The following is a 21,327-nucleotide window of genomic DNA, read 5'->3' on the forward strand; positions in this document are numbered from 1 at the left end:
CATACAGAATGATAGAACCCTAGGAGAAGAACACTCCCATTAGTAATCTACCATACAGGATGATAGAACCCTAGGAGAGAAACACTCCCATCAGTACTCTACCATACAGAATGATAGAACCCTGGGAGAGAAACACTCCCATCAGTACTCTACCATACAGGATGATAGAACCCTAGGAGAGGAACACTCCCATCAGTACTCTACCATACAGAATGATAGAACCCTGGGAGAGAAACACTCCCATCAGTACTCTACCATACAGAATGATAGAACCCTAGGAGAGAAACACTCCCATCAGTACTCTACCATACAGAATGATAGAACCCTAGGAGAAGAACACTCCCATTAGTACTCTACCATACAGGATGATAGAACCCTAGGAGAGGAACACTCCCATCAGTACTCTACCATACAGAATGATAGAACCCTAGGAGAAGAACACTCCCATTAGTACTCTACCATACAGGATGATAGAACCCTAGGAGAGAAACACTCCCATCAGTACTCTACCATACAGGATGATAGAACCCTAGGAGAAGAACACTCCCATTAGTACTCTACCATACAGGATGATAGAACCCTAGGAGAGAAACACTCCCATCAGTACTCTACCATACAGGATGATAGAACCCTAGGAGAGAAACACTCCCATCAGTACTCTACCATACAGAATGATAGAACCCTAGGAGAAGAACACTCCCATTAGTACTCTACCATACAGGATGATAGAACCCTAGGAGAGAAACACTCCCATCAGTACTCTACCATACAGGATGATAGAACCCTAGGAGAAGAACACTCCCATTAGTACTCTACCATACAGGATGATAGAACCCTAGGAGAGAAACACTCCCATCAGTACTCTACCATACAGGATGATAGAACCCTAGGAGAGAAACACTCCCATCAGTACTCTACCATACAGAATGATAGAACCCTAGGAGAAGAACACTCCCATCAGTACTCTACCATACAGAATGATAGAACCCTAGGAGAAGAACACTCCCATTAGTAATCTACCATACAGGATGATAGAACCCTAGGAGAGAAACACTCCCATCAGTACTCTACCATACAGAATGATAGAACCCTAGGAGAAGAACACTCCCATTAGTAATCTACCATACAGGATGATAGAACCCTAGGAGAGAAACACTCCCATCAGTACTCTACCATACAGAATGATAGAACCCTAGGAGAAGAACACTCCCATTAGTAATCTACCATACAGGATGATAGAACCCTAGGAGAGAAACACTCCCATCAGTACTCTACCATACAGAATGATAGAACCCTAGGAGAAGAACACTCCCATTAGTACTCTACCATACAGGATGATAGAACCCTAGGAGAGAAACACTCCCATCAGTACTCTACCATACAGGATGATAGAACCCTAGGAGAGAAACACTCCCATCAGTACTCTACCATACAGAATGATAGAACCCTAGGAGAAGAACACTCCCATCAGTACTCTACCATACAGAATGATAGAACCCTAGGAGAGGAACAGTCCCATCAGTACTCTACCATACAGGATGATAGAACCCTAGGAGAGGAACACTCCCATCAGTACTCTACCATACAGAATGATAGAACCCTAGGAGAGAAACACTCCCATCAGTACTCTACCGTGTGTGTGTGTGTGTGTGTGTGTGTGTGTGTGTGTGTGTGTGTGTGTGTGTGTGATACTTACATTAGGGAACTTCTCGAGGTAAGGTCCCAGTAAGGCTTCTGCCTCTACAAGGTTTCCTTCTCCAGTACCTGGAACAACCACAACACAACCATCACACAACCATCCCACCACCGATGCTGTGACAAGGGAACCCTTCTTCGGTACCTGAAACACACAACAACCAAAACACAACCACCATACAACAACCACATCCATCATTCAACCACAACACCATAACACAACCACCAACTAACCATCATCAAACAATGCTGTGACAAGGTTACCATAACACAACCACCATACAACCATGTTACAACCACCATACAACCATGTTACAACCAGAATACAACCACCATGCAACCATGTTACAACCAGAATACAACCACCATACAACCATGTTACAACCAGAATACAACCACCATGCAACCATGTTACAACCAGAATACAACCACCATGCAACCATGTTACAACCAGAATACAACCACCATGCAACCATGTTACAACCAGAATACAACCACCATGCAACCATGTTACAACCAGAATACAACCACCATGCAACCATGTTACAACCAGAATACAACCACCATACAACCATGTTGCAACCACCATACAACCATGTTGCAACAACGTTGAATGGTCGTTGTAACCACCATACAACCATGTTGCAACCACCATACAACCATGTTGCAACAACGTTGAATGGTCGTTATAACCACCATACAACCATGTTGCAACCACCATACAACCATGTTGCAACCACCATACAACCATGTTACAACCACCATACAACCATGTTACAACCACCATACAACCATGTTGCAACCACCATACAACCATGTTACCAGAATACAACCATGATAGAACCATGAGAGAACCAGAATACAACCACCAAAGAACCAGAATACAACCAGAATACAACCATGATAGAACCAGAATAAAACCAAGATAGAACCAGAATACAACCATGATAGAACCAGAATACAACCACCATAGAACCAGAATACAACCAGAATACAACCATGATAGAACCAGAATAAAACCATGATAGAACCAGAATAAAACCATGATAGAACCAGAATACAACCATGATAGAACCAGAATACAACCAGAATACAACCATGATAGAACCAGAATACAACCATGATAGAACCAGAATACAACCATGATAGAACCAGAATACAACCACCATAGAACCAGAATACAACCACCATAGAACCAGAATATAACCATGATAGAACCAGAATACAACCACCATAGAACCATGATAGAACCAGAATACAACCATGATAGAACCAGAATACAACCACCAAAGAACCAGAATACAACCAGAATACAACCATGATAGAACCAGAATAAAACCATGATAGAACCAGAATACAACCATGATAGAACCAGAATAGAACCATGATAGAACCAGAATACAACCACCATAGAACCAGAATACAACCATGATAGAACCAGAATACAACCATGATAGAACCAGAATACAACCACCATAGAACCATGATAGAACCAGAATACAACCATGATAGAACCAGAATACAACCACCATAGAACCAGAATACAACCACCATAGAACCATGATAGAACCAGAATACAACCACGATAGAACCCTGATAGAACCAGAATAAAACCACCATAGAACCATGATAGAACCAGAATACAACCACCATAGAACCATGATAGAACCAGAATACAACCACCATAGAACCATGATAGAACCAGAATACAACCACCATAGAACCATGATAGAACCAGAAAACAACCACCATAGAACCATGATAGAACCAGACTACAACCACCATAGAACCATGATAGAACAGAATACAACCACCATAGAACCAGAATACAACCACCATAGAACCATGATAGAACCAGACTACAACCACCATAGAACCATGATAGAACCAGAATACAACCACCATAGAACCATGACAGAACCAGACTACAACCACCATAGAACCATGATAGAACAGAATACAACCACCATAGAACCATGACAGAACCATGATAGAACCATCACAAATAACCACAACCACCAAACAAATATCACAAAATTACTAACCTTCTCCGAAACCTGGAACACACAACAATCGTCATTCAACCATCACACTACATTTACACAACTATTAACCAGTGTGTGTGTGTGTGTGTGTGTGTGTGTGTGTCCCTACCCAGTATGAGTGTAACGTAGGTATGGTACAGCAGCAACGTTAACACACTGAGGACAGCTCTGAGACCGTGGCTAGCTGCTCCTTCTCTCAGCTGAGACAGACCAAAGTCCTACAAGACACAATACCACCTCTTATAAGCATTCATAACAGTTCATAGCTCCTTATAACAGCTATTACCTGTCATTTTTATTTTTATTTAACTCGGCAAGTCAGTTAAGAACAAATTCTTATTTACAATGACGACCTAGGAACAGTGGGGTTAACTGCCTTGTTCAGGGGAACAGTGGGGTTAACTGCCTTGTTCAGGGGAACAGTGGGGTTAACTGCCTTGTTCAGGGGAACAGTGGGTTAACTGCCTTGTTCAGGGGAACAGTGGGTTAACTGCCTTGTTCAGGGGAACAGTGGGGTTAACTGCCTTGTTCAGGGGAACAGTGGGTTAACTACCTTGTTCAGGGGAACAGTGGGTTAACTGCCTTGTTCAGGGGAACAGTGGGGTTAACTGCCTTGTTCAGGGGAACAGAGGGTTAACTACCTTGTTCAGGGGAACAGTGGGGTTAACTGCCTTGTTCAGGGGAACAGTGGGTTAACTACCTTGTTCAGGGGAACAGTGGGGTTAACTGCCTTGTTCAGGGGAACAGTGGGTTAACTACCTTGTTCAGGGGAACAGTGGGGTTAACTGCCTTGTTCAGGGGAACAGTGGGTTAACTGCCTTGTTCAGGGGAACAGTGGGTTAACTGCCTTGTTCAGGGGAACAGTGGGTTAACTGCCTTGTTCAGGGGAACAGTGGGTTAACTGCCTTGTTCAGGGGAACAGTGGGTTAACTGCCTTGTTCAGGGGAACAGTGGGTTAACTGCCTTGTTCAGGGGAACAGTGGGGTTAACTGCCTTGTTCAGGGGAACAGTGGGTTAACTGCCTTGTTCAGGGGAACAGTGGGGTTAACTGCCTTGTTCAGGGGAACAGTGGGTTAACTGCCTTGTTCAGGGGAACAGTGGGGTTAACTGCCTTGTTCAGGGGAACAGTGGGGTTAACTGCCTTGTTCAGGGGAACAGTGGGTTAACTGCCTTGTTCAGGGGAACAGTGGTTTAACTGCCTTGTTCAGGGGAACAGTGGGTTAACTGCCTTGTTCAGGGGCACAGTGGGTTAACTGCCTTGTTCAGGGGAACAGTGGGTTAACTGCCTTGTTCAGGGGCAGAAAGACAGATTTCTTTTTTTTACCTTGTCAGCTCGGGGATTCGATCTTACAACCTTTCGGTTACTAGTTCAACGCTCTAACCACTAGGCTACTTAACGCCCACAAGCATTCATTATAAGCAGTCATAGCAGTTCATTGCTGAACCACTGAACTCACTCTGTTACCAGAGAAGCCGATGACTTCCAGCAACCTGAGGATCCTCTGAGGAAGGAGGGACAGCATCTGAGAGAGAGAAAACTTGTTAAAACCAAGCTGCATTTATTTATACATCTCTCACACACACACACACACACACACACACACTCTTACCAGGTTGAAGGATCCGATACCCAGTCTCACTCCTCCTTCGAACTGCCTGAATGATTCACTGCTATGGTCCTGAGTCACATTCAGAATATTCTGACATTCCCTACAGGAAGAAAGCACAGGATGTTATGTCATAAGTACTGTCCCCTAGTCAGTTATACCCACACTACTAGTCTACTACCAATCTACTAGTCCCCCAGCCAGTTATATCCATCTACTAGTCCCCCAGCCAGTTATACCCATCTACTAGTCTCCCAGCCAGTTATACCCATCTACTAGTCTCCCAGCCAGTTATATCCATCTACTAGTCTCCCAGCCAGTTATATCCATCTACTAGTCCCCCAGCCAGTTATACCAATCTACTAGTCCCCCAGCCAGTTATACCCATCTACTAGTCCCCCAGCCAGTTATACCCATCTACTAGTCCCACAGCCAGTTATATCCATCTACTAGTCTCCCAGCCAGTTATACCCATCTACTAGTCTCCCAGCCAGTTATACCCATCTACTAGTCTCCCAGCCAGTTATATCCATCTACTAGTCCCCCAGCCAGTTATACCCATCTACTAGTCTCCCAGCCAGTTATACCCATCTACTAGTCCCCCAGCCAGTTATACCCATCTACTAGTCCCCCAGCCAGTTATACCCATCTACTAGTCTCCCAGCCAGTTATACCCATCTACTAGTCTCCCAGCCAGTTATACCCATCTACTAGTCTCCCAGCCAGTTATATCCATCTACTAGTCCCCCAGCCAGTTATACCCATCTACTAGTCTCCCAGCCAGTTATACCCATCTACTAGTCCCCCAGCCAGTTATACCCATCTACTAGTCCCCCAGCCAGTTATACCCATCTACTAGTCTCCCAGCCAGTTATACCCATCTACTAGTCTCCCAGCCAGTTATATCCATCTACTAGTCTCCCAGCCAGTTATACCCATCTACTAGTCCCCCAGCCAGTTATACCCATCTACTAGTCCCCCAGCCAGTTATACCCATCTACTAGTCCCCCAGCCAGTTATACCAATCTACTAGTCCCCCAGCCAGTTATATCCATCTACTAGTCTCCCAGCCAGTTATACCCATCTACTAGTCTCCCAGCCAGTTATACCCATCTACTAGTCCCCCAGCCAGTTATACCCATCTACTAGTCTCCCAGCCAGTTATACCCATCTACTAGTCTCCCAGCCAGTTATACCCATCTACTAGTCTCCCAGCCAGTTATATCCATCTACTAGTCTCCCAGCCAGTTATACCCATCTACTAGTCTCCCAGCCAGTTATACCCATCTACTAGTCTCCCAGCCAGTTATATCCATCTACTAGTCTCCCAGCCAGTTATATCCATCTACTAGTCCCCCAGCCAGTTATACCCATCTACTAGTCTCCCAGCCAGTTATACCCATCTACTAGTCTCCCAGCCAGTTATACCCATCTACTAGTCTCCCAGCCAGTTATATCCATCTACTAGTCCCCCAGCCAGTTATACCCATCTACTAGTCTCCCAGCCAGTTATACCCATCTACTAGTCCCCCAGCCAGTTATACCCATCTACTAGTCCCCCAGCCAGTTATACCCATCTACTAGTCTCCCAGCCAGTTATACCCATCTACTAGTCTCCCAGCCAGTTATACCCATCTACTAGTCTCCCAGCCAGTTATATCCATCTACTAGTCCCCCAGCCAGTTATACCCATCTACTAGTCTCCCAGCCAGTTATACCCATCTACTAGTCCCCCAGCCAGTTATACCCATCTACTAGTCCCCCAGCCAGTTATACCCATCTACTAGTCTCCCAGCCAGTTATACCCATCTACTAGTCTCCCAGCCAGTTATATCCATCTACTAGTCTCCCAGCCAGTTATACCCATCTACTAGTCCCCCAGCCAGTTATACCCATCTACTAGTCCCCCAGCCAGTTATACCCATCTACTAGTCCCCCAGCCAGTTATACCAATCTACTAGTCCCCCAGCCAGTTATATCCATCTACTAGTCTCCCAGCCAGTTATACCCATATACTAGTCTCCCAGCCAGTTATACCCATCTACTAGTCCCCCAGCCAGTTATACCCATCTACTAGTCCCCCAGCCAGTTATACCCATCTACTAGTCTCCCAGCCAGTTATATCCATCTACTAGTCCCCCAGCCAGTTATACCCATCTACTAGTCTCCCAGCCAGTTATATCCATCTACTAGTCTCCCAGCCAGTTATACCCATCTACTAGTCTCCCAGCCAGTTATACCCATCTACTAGTCTCCCAGCCAGTTATATCCATCTACTAGTCTCCCAGCCAGTTATATCCATCTACTAGTCCCCCAGCCAGTTATACCCATCTACTAGTCTCCCAGCCAGTTATACCCATCTACTAGTCTCCCAGCCAGTTATACCCATCTACTAGTCTCCCAGCCAGTTATATCCATCTACTAGTCTCCCAGCCAGTTATACCCATCTACTAGTCCCCCAGCCAGTTATACCCATCTACTAGTCCCCCAGCCAGTTATACCCATCTACTAGTCCCCCAGCCAGTTATACCCATCTACTAGTCTCCCAGCCAGTTATATCCATCTACTAGTCTCCCAGCCAGTTATACCCATCTACTAGTCCCCCAGCCAGTTATACCCATCTACTAGTCTCCCAGCCAGTTATACCCATCTACTAGTCTCCCAGCCCACTCAACCTATTTTATCTGATTCAACAAGCCAAGTTCTTCCAACTAGGATCTTTGACTGGTTTGGGGAACACTGACTTGTAAATCTGGAAACTTGTGCGTATTTTGATCCCTCCTTTGATAAAGCTGATCATGTTTTCATCCTGTTGAAAGGAAAGAGGAGAGAAACAAGTCAATGAATTAAGACAACAAAACAGTATTAGCGTTAGGATACTCTACCTGCGGTAGATTAGCGTTAGGATACTCTACCTGCGGTAGATTAGCGTTAGGATACTCTACCTGCGGTAGATTAGCGTTAGGATACGCTACCTGCGGTAGATTAGCGTTAGGATACGCTACCTGCGGTAGATTAGCGTTAGGATACTCTACCTGCGGTAGATTAGCGTTAGGATACGCTACCTGCGGTAGATTAGCGTTAGGATACTCTACCTGCGGTAGATTAGCGTTAGGATACTCTACCTGCGGTAGATTAGCGTTAGGATACTCTACCTGAGGTAGATTAGCGTTAGGATACTCTACCTGCGGTAGATTAGCGTTAGGATACTCTACCTGCGGTAGATTAGCGTTAGGATACTCTACCTGTGGTAGATTAGCGTTAGGATACTCTACCTGCGGTAGATTAGCGTTAGGATACTCTACCTGCGGTAGATTAGCGTTAGGATACTCTACCTGCGGTAGATTAGCGTTAGGATACTCTACCTGCGGTAGATTAGCGTTAGGATACTCTACCTGCGGTAGATTAGCGTTAGGATACTCTACCTGCGGTAGATTAGCGTTAGGATACTCTACCTGCGGTAGATTAGCGTTAGGATACTCTACCTGAGGTAGATTAGCGTTAGGATACTCTACCTGCGGTAGATTAGCGTTAGGATACTCTACCTGCGGTAGATTAGCGTTAGGATACTCTACCTGCGGTAGATTAGCGTTAGGATACTCTACCTGCGGTAGATTAGCGTTAGGATACTCTACCTGCGGTAGATTAGCGTTAGGATACTCTACCTGCGGTAGATTAGCGTTAGGATACTCTACCTGCGGTAGATTAGCGCTAGGATACTCTACCTGCGGTAGATTAGCGTTAGGATACTCTACCTGCGGTAGATTAGCGTTAGGATACGCTACCTGCGGTAGATTAGCGTTAGGATACTCTACCTGTGGTAGATTAGCGTTAGGATACTCTACCTGTGGTAGATTAGCGTTAGGATACGCTACCTGCGGTAGATTAGCGTTAGGATACTCTACCTGCGGTAGATTAGCGTTAGGATACGCTACCTGCGGTAGATTAGCGTTAGGATACTCTACCTGCGGTAGATTAGCGTTAGGATACTCTACCTGAGGTAGATTAGCGTTAGGATACTCTACCTGCGGTAGATTAGCGTTAGGATACTCTACCTGCGGTAGATTAGCGTTAGGATACTCTACCTGAGGTAGATTAGCGTTAGGATACTCTACCTGCGGTAGATTAGCGTTAGGATACTCTACCTGCGGTAGATTAGCGTTAGGATACTCTACCTGCGGTAGATTAGCGTTAGGATACTCTACCTGCGGTAGATTAGCGTTAGGATACTCTACCTGCGGTAGATTAGCGTTAGGATACTCTACCTGCGGTAGATTAGCGTTAGGATACTCTACCTGCGGTAGATTAGCGTTAGGATACTCTACCTGTGGTAGATTAGCGTTAGGATACTCTACCTGTGGTAGATTAGCGTTAGGATACTCTACCTGCGGTAGATTAGTGTTAGGATACTCTACCTGTGGTAGATTAGCGTTAGGATACTCTACCTGCGGTAGATTAGCGTTAGGATACTCTACCTGCGGTAGATTAGCGTTAGGATACTCTACCTGCGGTAGATTAGCGTTAGGATACTCTACCTGCGGTAGATTAGCGTTAGGATACTCTACCTGTGGTAGATTAGCGTTATGATACTCTACCTGCGGTAGATTAGCGTTAGGATACGCTACCTGCGGTAGATTAGCGTTAGGATACTCTACCTGCGGTAGATTAGCGTTAGGATACGCTACCTGCGGTAGATTAGCGTTAGGATACTCTACCTGCGGTAGATTAGTGTTAGGATACTCTACCTGTGGTAGATTAGCGTTAGGATACTCTACCTGTGGTAGATTAGCGTTAGGATACTCTACTTGCGGTAGATTAGCGTTAGGATACTCTACCTGCGGTAGATTAGCGTTAGGATACTCTACCTGCGGTAGATTAGCGTTAGGATACTCTACCTGCGGTAGATTAGCGTTAGGATACTCTACCTGCGGTAGATTAGCGTTAGGATACTCTACCTGCGGTAGATTAGCGTTATGATACTCTACCTGTGGTAGATTAGCGTTAGGATACTCTACCTGCGGTAGATTAGCGTTAGGATACTCTACCTGCGGTAGATTAGCGTTAGGATACTCTACCTGTGGTAGATTAGCGTTAGGATACTCCACCTGCGGTAGATTAGCGTTAGGATACTCTACCTGCGGTAGATTAGCGTTAGGATACGCTACCTGCGGTAGATTAGCGTTAGGATACTCTACCTGTGGTAGATTAGCGTTAGGATACTCTACCTGCGGTAGATTAGCGTTAGGATATTTTACCTGTACAAAGGTGAGCGTGGCTTTTTGCAGTAGGCACTCAGCATAGCAGATCTCTGCATGCATCTCCTCTGGAAGACATACACAGATACGTTATAGTGAAAACACACAAACACACACACACAACCACACATATTCCATGTTGGTCATTTAGCAGAGAGACTTCCAGTTAGTTGCTGATCTAAATAAGGTAGGTGAGACAAACACAGAGAAAGCCTTCCTCAAAACAACAGCTATCAGCCACATCAATGGTAGAGAGGACAGTTCAACAGAGACAACACTAGTCTGAGGTGGTCAGTTCAACACTAGTCTGAGGTGGACAGTTCAACACTAGTCTGAGGTGGTCAGTTCAACACTAGTCTGAGGTGGTCAGTTCAACACTAGTCTGAGGTGGTCTGTTCAACACTAGTCTGAGGTAGTCCAACACTAGTCTGAGGTGGTCAGTTCAACACTAGTCTGAGGTGGTCAGTTCAACACTAGTCTGAGGTGGTCTGTTCAACACTAGTCTGAGGTGGTCAGTTCAACACTAGTCTGAGGTGGACAGTTCAACGGAGACAACACTAGTCTGAGGTGGTCAGTTCAACACTAGTCTGAGGTGGTCAGTTCAACACTAGTCTGAGGTGGTCAGTTCAACACTAGTCTGAGGTGGTCAGTTCAACACTAGTCTGAGGTGGTCTGTTCAACACTAGTCTGAGGTGGTCAGTTCAACACTAGTCTGAGGTGGTCTGTTCAACACTAGTCTAGTCTGAGGTGGTCAGTTCAACACTAGTCTGAGGTGGTCAGTTCAACACTAGTCTGAGGTGGTCTGTTCAACACTAGTCTGAGGTAGTCAGTTCAACACTAGTCTGAGGTGGTCAGTTCAACACTAGTCTGAGGTGGTCTGTTCAACACTAGTCTGAGGTAGTCAGTTCAACACTAGTCTGAGGTGGTCAGTTCAACACTAGTCTGAGGTGGTCAGTTCAACACTAGTCTGAGGTGGTCAGTTCAACACTAGTCTAGTCTGAGGTGGTCAGTTCAACACTAGTCTGAGGTGGTCAGTTCAACACTAGTCTGAGGTGGTCAGTTCAACACTAGTCTGAGGTGGTCAGTTCAACACTAGTCTGAGGTGGTCAGTTCAACACTAGTCTGAGGTGGTCAGTTCAACACTAGTCTGAGGTGGTCAGTTCAACACTAGTCTGAGGTGGTCAGTTCAACGGAGACAACACTAGTCTGAGGTGGTCAGTTCAACACTAGTCTGAGGTGGACAGTTCAACGGAGACAACACTAGTCTGAGGTGGTCAGTTCAACACTAGTCTGAGGTGGTCAGTTCAACACTAGTCTGAGGTGGTCAGTTCAACACTAGTCTGAGGTGGTCAGTTCAACACTAGTCTAGTCTGAGGTGGTCAGTTCAACACTAGTCTGAGGTGGTCAGTTCAACACTAGTCTGAGGTGGTCAGTTCAACACTAGTCTGAGGTGGTCAGTTCAACACTAGTCTGAGGTGGTCAGTTCAACACTAGTCTAGTCTGAGGTGGTCAGTTCAACACTAGTCTGAGGTGGTCAGTTCAACACTAGTCTGAGGTGGTCAGTTCAACACTAGTCTGAGGTGGTCAGTTCAACACTAGTCTAGTCTGAGGTGGTCAGTTCAACACTAGTCTAGTCTGAGGTGGTCAGTTCAACACTAGTCTGAGGTGGTCAGTTCAACACTAGTCTAGTCTGAGGTGGTCAGTTCAACACTAGTCTGAGGTGGTCAGTTCAACACTAGTCTGAGGTGGTCAGTTCAACACTAGTCTGAGGTGGACAGTTCAACACTAGTCTGAGGTGGTCAGTTCAACACTAGTCTGAGGTGGTCAGTTCAACACTAGTCTGAGGTGGTCAGTTCAACACTAGTCTAGTCTGAGGTGGTCAGTTCAACACTAGTCTAGTCTGAGGTGGTCAGTTCAACACTAGTCTAGTCTGAGGTGGTCAGTTCAACACTAGTCTGAGGTGGTCAGTTCAACACTAGTCTAGTCTGAGGTGGTCAGTTCAACACTAGTCTGAGGTGGTCAGTTCAACACTAGTCTGAGGTGGTCAGTTCAACACTAGTCTGAGGTGGTCAGTTCAACACTAGTCTGAGGTGGTCAGTTCAACACTAGTCTGAGGTGGTCAGTTCAACACTAGTCTGAGGTGGTCAGTTCAACACTAGTCTGAGGTGGTCAGTTCAACACTAGTCTGAGGTGGTCAGTTCAACACTAGTCTGAGGTGGTCAGTTCAACACTAGTCTGAGGTGGTCAGTTCAACACTAGTCTAGTCTGAGGTGGTCAGTTCAACACTAGTCTGAGGTGGTCAGTTCAACACTAGTCTGAGGTGGTCAGTTCAACACTAGTCTGAGGTGGTCAGTTCAACACTAGTCTAGTCTGAGGTGGTCAGTTCAACACTAGTCTGAGGTGGTCAGTTCAACACTAGTCTGAGGTGGTCAGTTCAACACTAGTCTGAGGTGGTCAGTTCAACACTAGTCTGAGGTGGTCAGTTCAACACTAGTCTGAGGTGGTCAGTTCAACACTAGTCTGAGGTGGTCAGTTCAACACTAGTCTAGTCTGAGGTGGTCAGTTCAACACTAGTCTGAGGTGGTCAGTTCAACACTAGTCTAGTCTGAGGTGGTCAGTTCAACACTAGTCTGAGGTGGTCAGTTCAACACTAGTCTGAGGTGGTCAGTTCAACACTAGTCTAGTCTGAGGTGGTCAGTTCAACACTAGTCTAGTCTGAGGTGGTCAGTTCAACACTAGTCTGAGGTGGTCAGTTCAACACTAGTCTGAGGTGGTCAGTTCAACACTAGTCTGAGGTGGACAGTTCAACACTAGTCTGAGGTGGTCTGTTCAACACTAGTCTAGTCTGAGGTGGTCAGTTCAACACTAGTCTAGTCTGAGGTGGTCAGTTCAACACTAGTCTAGTCTGAGGTGGTCAGTTCAACACTAGTCTGAGGTGGTCAGTTCAACACTAGTCTGAGGTGGTCAGTTCAACACTAGTCTGAGGTGGTCAGTTCAACACTAGTCTGAGGTGGTCAGTTCAACACTAGTCTGAGGTGGTCAGTTCAACACTAGTCTGAGGTGGTCAGTTCAACACTAGTCTGAGGTGGTCAGTTCAACACTAGTCTGAGGTAGTCAGTTCAACACTAGTCTGAGGTGGTCAGTTCAACACTAGTCTGAGGTGGTCTGTTCAACACTAGTCTGAGGTGGTCAGTTCAACACTAGTCTGAGGTGGTCAGTTCAACACTAGTCTGAGGTGGTCAGTTCAACACTAGTCTGAGGTGGTCAGTTCAACACTAGTCTAGTCTGAGGTAGTCAGTTCAACACTAGTCTGAGGTGGTCAGTTCAACACTAGTCTGAGGTGGTCAGTTCAACACTAGTCTGAGGTGGTCAGTTCAACACTAGTCTGAGGTGGTCAGTTCAACACTAGTCTAGTCTGAGGTGGACAGTTCAACACTAGTCTGAGGTGGTCAGTTCAACACTAGTCTGAGGTGGTCAGTTCAACACTAGTCTGAGGTGGTCAGTTCAACACTAGTCTGAGGTGGTCAGTTCAACACTAGTCTAGTCTGAGGTGGTCAGTTCAACACTAGTCTGAGGTGGTCAGTTCAACGGAGACAACACTAGTCTGAGGTGGTCAGTTCAACACTAGTCTGAGGTGGTCAGTTCAACACTAGTCTAGTCTGAGGTGGTCAGTTCAACACTAGTCTGAGGTGGTCAGTTCAACACTAGTCTGAGGTGGTCAGTTCAACACTAGTCTGAGGTGGTCAGTTCAACACTAGTCTGAGGTAGTCAGTTCAACACTAGTCTGAGGTGGTCAGTTCAACACTAGTCTGAGGTGGTCAGTTCAACACTGGTCTGAGGTGGTCAGTTCAACACTAGTCTGAGGTGGTCAGTTCAACACTAGTCTAGTCTGAGGTGGTCAGTTCAACACTAGTCTGAGGTGGTCAGTTCAACGGAGACAACACTAGTCTGAGGTGGTCAGTTCAACACTAGTCTGAGGTGGTCAGTTCAACACTAGTCTAGTCTGAGGTGGTCAGTCCAACACTAGTCTGAGGTGGTCAGTTCAACACTAGTCTGAGGTGGACAGTTCAACGGAGACAACACTAGTCTGAGGTGGTCAGTTCAACACTAGTCTGAGGTGGTCAGTTCAACACTAGTCTAGTCTGAGGTGGTCAGTTCAACACTAGTCTGAGGTAGTCAGTTCAACACTAGTCTGAGGTGGTCAGTTCAACACTAGTCTGAGGTGGTCAGTTCAACACTAGTCTGAGGTGGACAGTTCAACACTAGTCTGAGGTGGTCAGTTCAACACTAGCCTGAGGTGGTCAGTTCAACACTAGTCTGAGGTGGTCAGTTCAACACTAGTCTGAGGTGGTCAGTTCAACACTAGTCTGAGGTGGTCAGTTCAACACTAGTCTAGTCTGAGGTGGTCAGTTCAACACTAGTCTGAGGTGGTCAGTTCAACACTAGTCTGAGGTGGTCAGTTCAACACTAGCCTGAGGTGGTCAGTTCAACACTAGTCTGAGGTGGTCAGTTCAACACTAGTCTAGTCTGAGGTGGTCAGTTCAACACTAGTCTAGTCTGAGGTGGTCAGTTCAACACTAGTCTAGTCTGAGGTGGTCAGTTCAACACTAGTCTGAGGTGGTCAGTTCAACACTAGCCTGAGGTGGTCAGTTCAACACTAGTCTAGTCTGAGGTGGTCAGTTCAACACTAGTCTGAGGTGGTCAGTTCAACACTAGTCTGAGGTGGTCAGTTCAACACTAGTCTAGTCTGAGGTGGTCAGTTCAACACTAGTCTGAGGTGGTCAGTTCAACACTAGTCTGAGGTGGTCAGTTCAACACTAGTCTGAGGTGGTCAGTTCAACACTAGTCTGAGGTGGTCAGTTCAACACTAGTCTGAGGTGGTCAGTTCAACACTAGCCTGAGGTGGTCAGTTCAACACTCACCTTCTCTGAGGTGGTCATTAGACTGTTTGGTCACCAGACTGGAGATAGACTCCACCACAGAGTTTCTCTTCCTGAACCTACAAACAGTAAAAGGAGATACATGAGAGAGAGTTTGTGTGTGTGTGTGTGTGTGTGTGTTTGTGTGTGTGTGTGTGTGTGTGTACCTCTGGCAGGTTGTTAAGGCCTCTTTGATGACGGCCATGGCTGTCTGTATGTCTCTGTGTTCAAACGTCATGGCAGCCTGCATCACCAGGATAGAACTGTAGCCCAGAGCGTGATACATACTGTCCTTCCACCTGGAATCAACCAATCAAACTTAGTCTCCAAGCATGACAAAAAACACACAGAGTCCATACGTTAAACATCCCAGAGGTCAACAAACAGACACGTGTTAGTACCATGGTTTGAGGAGGTCCAGGGCCTCTGAGAATTTGTTGTTCAGGACCAGGTTCAGAGCCATAGAACACTCTTCTATGGAAGTCTTCAAATCCATTTTACCAGCCCTGGGGGGGGGGGGGGGGGGGGGGGGGGGGGGGAGGGAGAGACAGAGAGAGAGGAGAGAGAGTGTTCAGTGTTGCTTGCCTCGAAGCAAGCATAAAAAGGATTAGTGTCCCCGTGCCTTGACACCGGCAGCTCTAGCCTTTAGCTCGATGTGAATGTTGCCTGTAATCCATGGCTTCTGGTGGGGATATATACGGTCACTGTGGGGACGACATCGTCGATGCACTTATTGGTGAAGCCGGTGACTGAGGTGATTTACAGTGAGGAGAACAAGTATTTGATACACTGCTGATTTTGCAGGTTTTCCTACTTACAAAGCATGTAGAGGTCTGTAATTGTTATCATAGGTACACTTCAACTGTGAGAACGGAATCTAAAACAAAAATCCAGAAATCGCATTCTATGATTTTTAAGTAATTAATTTGCATTTCCCCATTGTAGTCCTTAAAGCCATTGGGCTTCCGAGTGTCGCAGTGGTCTAAGACACTGCATCTCAGTGCAAGAGGTGTCACTGTACCTGGTTTCAAATCCAGGCTGCATCACATCTGGCCATGATTGGGAGTCCCATAGGGCGGTGCCCAATTGGCCCAGGTGTGGCTGGGGTAGGCTGTCATTGTAAATAAGAATTTGTTCTTAACCGACTTGCCTAGTTAAATAAAGGTTAAATTTGTATTTATAAATTAAATTAACCCTGCAACATATTCCAGACTGAGTAAAACAGTCCTGTAGCTTTGGCATCCGCGTCATCTGACCACTTCTGTATTGAGCAAGTCGCTGGTGCTTCCTACTTTAGTTTTTTGCTTGTAAGCAGGAATCATGAGGATAGAATTATGGTCAGATTTGTCAAATGGACAAGGGAGAGCTTTATATAAGTCTCTGTGTGTGGAGTCTAGAGTTTTTTTCCCCCTCTGGTTGCACATTTAACATGTGACATACTGGAGAGATCAAACGGATTGAAGTTTCCCTGCATTAAAGTCCCCGGCCACTAGGAGCGCTGCCTCTGGATGAGCATTTCTTCTTTGCTTATGGCCTTATACAGCTCGTCGAGTGTGGTCTTAGTGCCAGCATCGGTCTGTGGTGGTAAATAGACGGCTATGAATAATACAGATGAAAACTCTCTTGGTAGATAGTGTGGTCTACAGCTTATCATAAGGTACTCTACCTCAGGCGAGCAATACCTCGATAATTCTTTAATATTAGACATCGCGCACCAGCTGTTAAGAGACACACACACCACCGCCCCTCGTCTTACCAGACGTAGCTGCTCTGTCCTGCCGATGCACGAAAAACCCAGCCAGCTATTATCCGTGTCGTCGTTCAGCCACGACTCGATGAAAAATAAGACATTACAGTTTTTAATGTCCCGTTGGGAGGATATACGTGTTAATCGTAGATCATCCATTTTGTTTTCCAGTGATTAGCTGGCCAATAATACGGATGATAGTGGAGGTTTACGCCAACGAATTCTCACAAGGCACCCCGACCTCCGCCCCTCTTTTTTTCGTATTTTCTTCATGCAAATTATGGGGATTTGGGCCTTTGCATCCGACTCATTCAAGAAAATAACCTTGTTCCAGTTCGCTGTTCAGAAGTCCAGAAGTTATTTTCGGTCATAAGAGACGGTAACAGCAACATTATGTACAAAATAAGTTACAAACAACGTGAAAAAAAAATAAATAGCATAGTTGGTTAGGAGCCCGTAAAAATGGCACCCATCCCCCGATGCCATTAGACTACTTTTGATACATTCCAACAAAATTGATATTCATTCTGTGGAGATTCTACTTCACGTAGGAGTCTAAACGCAGTGTTATCTCTCTCCCCTCCCTCTGTCTCTCCCCCTCCCCCTCTCTCCCCTCCCTCTCTCAAGCAGTCCTAGCTTAGCAGATCCCCCATCTCAGAGGACAAATAGTTAAAAATAACAGAGAGAGACCGGGGGAGAGGAGGGGGGGGGGAGAGAGAGAGATGAGACAGAAAGAGAGTGGGGTGGGAGGGAAGAGAGAGAGAGAGAGCACGTAGAAAGAGAGAGAGAGAGAGAGCAAGTAGAAAGAGAGCGGGAGAGAGAGACAGAGGGTGGGAGGGCAGTAAAAACTAGAAAGGGCGAGGATGGAAAAAAGAGAGAGGGATATTGCTGCATCTGTGATGGATGGTGACTGTTGTTTACAGCTAGAGCACAGCTAATCTCACACACACACACACACACACACACACACACACACACACACACACACACGTCTAATATGCATCCACAGAAAGAGAAGGGAGGAAACAGAACAACATATAGAAATGGGAGAGGAGTGTGTAACAGCTGGAGCTGAATGGAAATACACGTGATCAAAAGTATGTGGACACTCGTCGAACATCTCATTACAAAATCATGGGTATTAATATAGAGTTGGTTCCCCCCTTTGCTGCTATAACAGCCTCCACTCTTCTAGGGAGGTTTTACACTAGATGTTGGAACATTTCTGCAGGGACTTGCTTCCATTCAGCCACAAGAGCATTAGTGAGGTCGGGCACTGATGATGGGCGATTAAGGCCTGGCTCACAGTCGGTGTTCCAATTCATCCCAAAGGTGTTCGATGGGGTTGAGGTCAGGGCTCTGTGCAGGCCAGTCAAGTTCTTCCACACCGATCTCAACAAACCATTTCTGTATGGACCTCGCTTTGTACCCGGGGGCATTGTCATGCTGAAACAGGAAAGGACCTGCCACGAACCTGGAATCATCTAGAATGTCATTCTATGCTGTAGCACTAAGATTTCCCTTCACTGGAACTAAGGGGCCCGAACCATGAAAAACAGCCCCAGACCATTATTCCTCCTCCACCAAACTTTACGTTTGGCACTATGCATTGGGGCAGGTAGCGTTCTACTGGAATCTGCAAAAACCCAGATTCGTCTGTCAGACTGCCAGAAGGTGAAATGTGATTCATCACTCCAGGAGAACGTGTTTCCACTATTCCAGAGTCCAATGGCAGCGAGCTTTACACCACTCGATGCTTGGCATTGCACATGGTAATGTTAGGCTTGTGTGCGGCTGCTCGGCCATGGAAACCCATTTCATGAAGCTCCCGACTAACAGTTATTGTGTTGACGTTGCTTCCAGAGGCAGTTTGGAACTCGGTAGTGAGTGTTGCAACCGAGGACAGACGATATTTATACGCTTCAGCACTCTGCGGTCCCGTTCTGTGAGCTTTTTGTGCCTACCACTTCGTGGCAGAGCCGTTGTTGCTCCTAGACGTTTCCACTTCACGATAACAGCACTTACAGTTGACCGGGGCAGCTCTAGCAGGGCAAACTGACTTGTTGGAAAGGAGGCATCCTAAGACAGTGCCACGTTGAAAGTCACTGAGCTCTTCAGGAAGGTCATTCTACTACCGATGTTTGTCTATGGAGATTGCATGGCTGTGTGCTCGATTTTATACACCTGTCAGCAACAGGTGTGGCTGAAATAGCCAAATCCACTCATTTGAAGAGTTGTCCATATACTTTTGTATATATAGTATAGTGGGGGTAGTGTGTATATATAGTATAGTGGGGGTAGTGTGTATATATAGTATAGTGGGGTAGTGTGTATATATAGTATAGTGGGGTAGTGTGTATATATAGTATAGTGGGGGTAGTGTGTATATATAGTATAGTGGGGTAGTGTGTATATATAGTATAGTGGGGGTAGTGTGTATATATAGTATAGTGGGGGTAGTGTGTATATATAGTATAGTGGGGGTAGTGTGTATATATAGTATAGAGGGGTAGTGTGTATATATAGTATAGTGGGGGTAGTGTGTATATATAGTATAGTGGGGGTAGTGTGTATATATAGTATAGTGGGGTAGTGTGTATATATAGTATAGTGGGGGTAGTGTGTATATATAGTATAGTGGGGTAGTGTGTATATATAGTATAGTGGGGTAGTGTGTATATATAGTATAGTGGGGTAGTGTGTATATATAGTATAGTGGGGGTAGTGTGTATATATAGTATAGTGGGGGTAGTGTGTATATATAGTATAGTGGGGTAGTGTGTATATATAGTATAGTGGGGTAGTGTGTATGTATAGTATAGTGGGTTAGTGTGTATATATAGTATAGTGGGGTAGTGTGTATGTATAGTATAGTGGGGTAGTGTGTATATATAGTATAGTGGGGTAGTGTGTATATATACTATAGTGGGGGTAGTGTGTATATATAGTATAGTGGGGTAGTGTGTATATATAGTATAGTGGGGTAGTGTGTATATATATTATAGTGGGGTAGTGTGTATATATAGTATAGTGGGGTAGTGTGTATATATAGTATAGTGGGGTAGTGTGTATATATATATACTGATAAACCACGGGCCTGTCATCCTTACGTTGTAGCACAGCAAGAGAGAGGGGTAGTGTGTATATATAGTATAGTGGGGGTAGTGTGTATATATAGTATAGTGGGGGTAATGTGTATATATATATACTGATAAACCACGGGCCTGTCATCCTTACGTTGTAGCACAGCAAGAGAGAGGGGTAGTGTGTATATATAGTATAGTGGGGGTAGTGTGTATATATAGTATAGTGGGGGTAGTGTGTATATATAGTATAGTGGGGTAGTGTGTATATATAGTATAGTGGGGGTAGTGTGTATATATAGTATAGTGGGGGTAGTGTGTATATATATATACTGATAAACCACGGGCCTGTCATCCTTACGTTGTAGCACAGCAAGAGAGAGGGGTAGTGTGTATATATCGTATAGTGGGGGTAGTGTGTATATATAGTATAGTGAGGTACTGATAAAGCATGTGCCTGTCATCCTTACGTCGTAGCACAGCAAGAGAGAGGGGTTTAATCACTATAGCACATTCAGAGATTACTTTTTTGATAGTTGGCTTTAAAATCAATCTAAAATCATTCACAGATTTTTAACAAACAAAAAACACTTTCCGTTTTGTCAAAGACGGACAAGGTTAATTTGAGATGAAAGGCGAGTTCCTAATGAGTCCAGGAAGCCAGGAAGCCAGAGCTCTGTGTGACGTCCACAGCGACGGTGGCAGACATTTTGATCAAGAGACCTTTAGAAAATAGGCACATTTTCCTCTAACACCAAACATACAAATATGTATTTTACAGTTATAAAGGAAGGTGAAATCTTTAGTCATTTTATAATTTGATTATACTATATTTAGAAAACATGTCATTTCAAGCCTTATTCATACAGTTTTGTTTAATAGGAAATGTATCAAACATTTCATATTTTAATTATATTTTCATATTGGGGCGGTGGGGTAAGAGTGTAGAGGTGGCAGGGTGGCCTAGTGGTTAGAG

The 21,327-nt window shown here is 45.4% G+C and overlaps 1 protein-coding gene across 2 annotated transcripts in view; it reads right to left on the reverse strand.

Moving 5' to 3' along the window:
- Positions 1-21,327, reverse strand: part of LOC149980722 (tetratricopeptide repeat protein 39B-like) — a 48,968-nt gene that overhangs the window by 12,807 nt on the left and 14,834 nt on the right. The window contains exons 3-11 of one of the 2 annotated variants that reach the window (XM_090183326.1): positions 15,923-16,027; positions 15,689-15,820; positions 15,525-15,601; positions 10,603-10,670; positions 8,092-8,156; positions 5,351-5,450; positions 5,198-5,263; positions 3,850-3,958; positions 1,697-1,764 (exon numbers count right to left, since the gene is read on the reverse strand). In XM_090183326.1, the coding sequence (XP_090039452.1) occupies positions 1,697-1,764; positions 3,850-3,958; positions 5,198-5,263; positions 5,351-5,450; positions 8,092-8,156; positions 10,603-10,670; positions 15,525-15,601; positions 15,689-15,820; positions 15,923-16,027 (790 nt within the window). Of the gene's footprint in view, positions 1-1,696; positions 1,765-3,849; positions 3,959-5,197; positions 5,264-5,350; positions 5,451-8,091; positions 8,157-10,602; positions 10,671-15,524; positions 15,602-15,688; positions 15,821-15,922; positions 16,028-21,327 lie in introns of those variants that run through there. The other variant, XM_090183327.1, reaches the window with a different exon arrangement.

Source organism: Oncorhynchus mykiss, chromosome 9 (assembly GCF_057628025.1).
Source record: "Oncorhynchus mykiss isolate SJ-2025 chromosome 9, ASM5762802v1, whole genome shotgun sequence".
In the NCBI taxonomy this organism is placed as follows: domain Eukaryota; kingdom Metazoa; phylum Chordata; class Actinopteri; order Salmoniformes; family Salmonidae; genus Oncorhynchus; species Oncorhynchus mykiss.